Here is a 5707-nt window from a genome sequence, read left to right as displayed (position 1 = left end):
CCGTTCCCTTCAATTTTTAGAGAAACAACTACTCCGTGCCAAAACGTTTAAATCATGATTTATATTAAATTTACCTACGAGGAATCAAGTTGGAAAAATGACCGAAACTTTTTCAACAAATCTGTTTATATTTCGCTTCCCAGTGAACTCTGGAAGAAAATGTGAAATACACACTAGTATCCCTATACAACACTTTTTTATTACTCCTTCATATGAAATATTCTTTATGTATTACAGACAATCCATAGTAAGTATCTTCAACTTGTTATTAATTCACATATTAATTCTGTATTTTTATGCAACTTTGCTTCTTATTGTTCTATGAAAGTAAATTTGTTATATATTGGAGGCATTACTTCTCATTGAATATAACTCATTCCATATCCACATTTCTAGATTCATCCCATGTCAGTTTATACATCAACTTTAATTTTTATCAACTTTCAGTTAACTCAACTGGTGTAATACTAACAATGTATTCTTTAGGATGAGGACGCTGCTGCTCTCCCTGTTGGTCGGCTGCGCCTTCGGAGCGTCCGTCGAGAGGCCTCGCCGTCAGATCTTCGGAGCTCGCATTAACCTCGAGTCCTCTTATTTGCCGCCAAAGGAAGAAGCCCAATGCAAGCCATCTGTCGTTTACCGTACGCAGCTACAATATTCTACCGTAGTCGTCCCATCAACTGTCTATAAGACAAATGTCCAGTACATCACACAAACATCCGTCCGCACACAGCAGGTCTTCACCACCTTATACTCACAGATCGTCCGCACTCAGCAGGTTCCTTCAGTGCGCTACCAAACACTCACTGTCACTCGCACTCAGGAAAACCTACGCACACAGCTCATCACTCTCCCTCCTCAGGTCAACTATGTAACTCGTACCCAGCAGAGTATCAGGACCCAAGTGCAATACCAGACACGGTATGAGACTCGTGTCCAACAGATACCTACCACTGTCGTTAGAAATGTCGTCTCAACACAGGTGGTTCCTCAGCAAGTGGTCAGCACCGTCTATAGAACACAGACGGTTATAAGGACACAGCAGTTACCAGATCAAACTCGTATTGTACCCACTACTCAGTATAGCACTCGTTATTCTACTGTAGTCATACCTGCACAGAACGTGGTCAGGACTACCCAGATTGTCAGGACCAATGTCGTCACCCAAACCATCACACAACCTGGTCAGACTCGAATCATCACCTCTACACAGTTGGTTCCTGTCACCACCACTATCGTCTCGCAGGTAGTTCGCACTAACACGCAGACTCAATACGTAACACGTACACAAATAGAACAGCGAGTCTCCACCGTCGTTCGTACACAGCAGGTGCCTCAATACAACACAAGGATCGTCACCGTTCCTCAGCAGGTCGTGAGGACTCAGTTCTCTACTCGAGTGGTTCCTACAACCATCTACTCTCAGAGGACAGCGTCTTCATACATCAACCTTCCCGCTCAGACACGCTACGTCACAGTCACTCAAACCTCTGTCAGGACACAACAACTACCCGGTCTAACTCGCACTCAGTACAACACCAGAGTCGTCTACAACACCAATTACGTGACTTCTACCGTATACAGGGAACAGTATAACACCGTGACGGCCACCGCCACCGTCAAAGGAGACTGCGGCTATAGCTACCCAGCGCCTGCTCGTGCCTTCAACCCCTTCGCAGCTAGAGGATCATTTACAGCAAATATTCGTCGGTGAAGATGGCCTTTCTTAAAAGAGATGGGAATAAATTTGCATCATATTAAAAAGATCATTTCACAGAAGCCATGTATGAAATGTTTTAAGATTTCCTACCAATATCTTAATAATGTAATAAAGTGTATATCGATAATGCCCTAACTTTCTTTGACCCTTTTTAGGATTCACAAAATGAATTGTTATTGAAGGCAACGAAGCATTAAATCAGACATGCTATATCCAAGCCCGATGTTTGATCGCATTGTTATACAGTAGCAAAGATGACAATAATTATAAGTGAGAGCGCGCTCTCAAACGTTCTAAATAATAAACAGCATCTTGCCAGTCCAGGCAGGCTGCTGCGTTTCCCATAATCTGCTCAGTATCTTAATCATACAGTTTACAATAATTTGCACATTTGCAAGTAAATATAGTAACCATATACCCAGACCTTACTGTACATTCGTATTAAGATATGGAATTAGAGTCGGTGTGTCGCAGTAGTCAAGGAAACATTTTCAGTGTCTCGCCACACTGTTGAGAAATACAGCATAAGATATGCTTCGATAAGGAGGTGTCATACTAGCACTGTTTTCATTTTTTTTTCCGTGTTTGTTTTGTAGTTTTGTTTTTGTTTTTCTGTCTACCCCTGGCGTTTTGACCGGATGTGGTAATTCCCAGTCATACGATAATTCTTGTTTTAGCTGCTATAGTATTGCCAATCACTATAGTAATGCAAAGTAAATCTATTTCTATCATGTAATAATTTGAAGAGACATTCCGATGTGTAGACAGTATAAAACCGCAAAAGTCTTTCTTGTACCTAATTTTTAAAAAAATCTAGTTGCCAGTTTGTTTACATCTGTGAGCCACACATATATGCACATATATGTATATATGTATATATGTATCTTTGTATTTCTGTGAGCGCGTATGCACGTTAGTGTGTGTGTGTGTGTGTTTGTGTGTAGGTCTGTGTGCTTGTGCGTGTGCATTTTGATTCATCATGGAAAATCTACCCGCAATCGTATCATATAACAATTATCATCGAACCTTATCTTGGTATGCTCATTGATATTTTCATCGCCAGAGAATATTTATTTTTATAGCACATGGACATACAATTATTCAGCAAAGTGTAAAAACTGCATTCATATTTGAAATTAGTTGCAGGCCTGTGTCTTTTTACAATGACCCGACATAAAAACTTCCTTATCTCCCTAACAGACAAAAAAAGCAGGAAGCGCTTCTTAAACAAACAGTCATCTTGACAGTTATTGTTGTCGAGTGTATATATATGTCTGTGTGTGTGTGTGTATTCAATAAATATGTGCGCTTGAGTATTTATGTATACACACACTTATATATATATATACATATATATGTATATGTATATACATATATATGTACATATATGCATATTTATGTGTCTATACACATGAACACACACATATATGTATGTATGTATGCATGTATGTATGTATATATATATATGAAGATATGCTTATATACATATATATGCTGTACGTATGTATATCTGTACATATATGTGTGTGTGTGTGTGCGTGCGTGCTTGTGAGTGTGTGTGTGTGTGTACATATATATACAGATTATTATGTACACCACACACACAAACGCGCGCACCCATACCAACACACATACACACATTATGTTGTGTATGTCCGTGTGTGTGCATATATATAACATATAATATATAATAAGCATACATATACATTTATATTTATATATATATTTATATATCTAGTGTGTTGTACACACACACGCACACAAACCGCGCGCGCGCACATATACATACAAACACACACACACACATATATAATATATAAAATATATATATTATTATATATTTTATATACATAAATATGTATACACACACACATACATATATGTGTGTGTGTTGTGAATATGTGTGAACGTGTGTGTGTAATTATTTGTATATAAATGTACATGTGTGTGTTGTTTTGTGTGTGTGTATGTGGGTGTTTGTGTTATATAGGGTCTTTCTATCCATCTATATCTCTGTGTCCCTATCTACCTCTCTTTTTGTGTACATATGTGTATATATATATATATATGAATATGTAAATATATATATATGGGTATGTCTGTGTGTGTGTATGCATATATATATATCCTTGTATATATATATGTATGTATAAAGTATATACACACACACGAATAACATCTGTATCACTAAAAGAGTTTTTAAAATATACAGTTACTGTTGCATACCCATCAATGACATAACACGATATTATAACGCCTGTGTGTAAATTTAAAACACTATCTTTCACTCTATAGTATCCCAATTTATTAGGAAAAATGTTTCAAACCAATTAACAATGCTCATAGAAGTAAACTCATTAGAAGTAAACTTTTATCTTATACATCATTACTAAAAGCAAAAATAAAATTTATGATAAAGGACAAAACACAGATATGGCACACACACACACACATATATATATGTATATATATATGTGTGTGTGTGTGCATGTACATGTATACATAAACAGGTGTATATATATCCATTATATATTTACATATATATACATATATGCTAGTGTGTATGTTCTGTGTGCGTGTATACACACCACACACACTTATATATATATATATATATTATATATATATTATATATAATAAATATATATATATTATATATATATATTATAATATATATATATATTATATTATAATATATATATAATGTTTGTGTGTATGGGCGTGTGTCAATATATATATAAAATAATATATAATTTTATATATATATATATATATATATATATTATATATATGTATGTATGTAAACATACTATAGCTATATAAACCCTCTTTCTATATTTATGTATATATATTTTTATTCATACTATATTTATGTGTATATATGTATATATACATATATATCTTTATACATATATATTTATATATTCATATTCATATTCACACACACACACACACACACACACACAGACACACACACAATATATATATATATATATATATATATATATATATATATATATATATATATATATTCACACACATAGATACGTATATGGTGTATGTATATATTTATATATGTATAGTTGCATACATACACCCACATACCCACAAACACAAGCACACGCACATACATATGTTTGTATATATATATTCATAAATGTGTATAGAAACATATATACGTCTATATTCATATATACATATATACATATATTTTCTTTATTTATATATATATACACACATATGCCATGATTTTTATATATGTACACATGAATGCATCTCAGTGTTAACATACGTACATATTATCCATTCTGAGATTACTTTAAAGCCTTCTTTCATTTTTTTTTCTTTCTTTTTTTTTTTTGGGGGGGGGGTTGAATTTCGATTTTTACTGGTTTACTGTTTGAAAGGGGTTAATAAGGATTCCTTATAAATTACATAAAAAATAATTAGAACACCCGCAATATCACTCTGTTATCAAAATACATTCATTTCTGTTCGTAATTGTCGTTGATATCTATTTCCATCAGCGTTTCTGACCAGTAATGAAAATCGATTCCCCGGACACTTCTTACATTCCCTTCCTTCCGTATGCAGTTATCCTCAACAACACCTGGAGTGGGCGGGCGTAACGAAGAAAGTTGCCTGTGATTGGTCATCTAATTTTCCGAAAAGCTGGAGGCCTACAGTTCTCTCGCAAGAAACGATACACATTTACTTCCAGATATTCGATTCATTAATAGAGTATTATAAAATCCATGAAGCTGTATCTATATTTTGAAGTGCCGTGGGAATGCATGCGTAAAAGCAATCTGTCTAAGAGTGGAAGTAAGAAAAAATAACAAGTCTAGGATAGTTTGGGCACTGCCCACCTCGTCCCGGCATTACCGACGTCCTTGAACGTACAGTTTAGAAATATAACTGAAATGGGAACGAAACTGTCCATGCCTCAGTATAAATAGGCCCGTACTTCCAAAAGACCGCCAGAGT

At 34.9% G+C, this 5707-nt stretch overlaps 1 protein-coding gene across 2 annotated transcripts in view; it reads left to right on the top strand.

Annotated features, from left to right (window-relative positions):
• Nucleotides 1-1744, top strand: part of LOC119573036 — a 4025-nt gene extending 2281 nt beyond the window's left edge. The window contains exon 2 of one of the 2 annotated variants that reach the window (XM_037920017.1): nt 487-1744. In XM_037920017.1, the coding sequence (XP_037775945.1) occupies nt 488-1714 (1227 nt within the window). In that variant the 5' untranslated portion in view covers nt 487 and the 3' untranslated portion in view covers nt 1715-1744. Of the gene's footprint in view, nt 193-486 lie in introns of those variants that run through there. The other variant, XM_037920018.1, reaches the window with a different exon arrangement.
• Nucleotides 1745-5707: the final 3963 nt, after the last annotated feature.

The sequence above is a fragment of the Penaeus monodon genome, chromosome 5 (assembly GCF_015228065.2).
Source record: "Penaeus monodon isolate SGIC_2016 chromosome 5, NSTDA_Pmon_1, whole genome shotgun sequence".
Lineage (NCBI taxonomy): Eukaryota > Metazoa > Arthropoda > Malacostraca > Decapoda > Penaeidae > Penaeus > Penaeus monodon.
The sequence above is the reverse complement of the archived record's forward strand: the minus strand, read 5'-3'. Positions and strand labels throughout refer to the sequence as shown.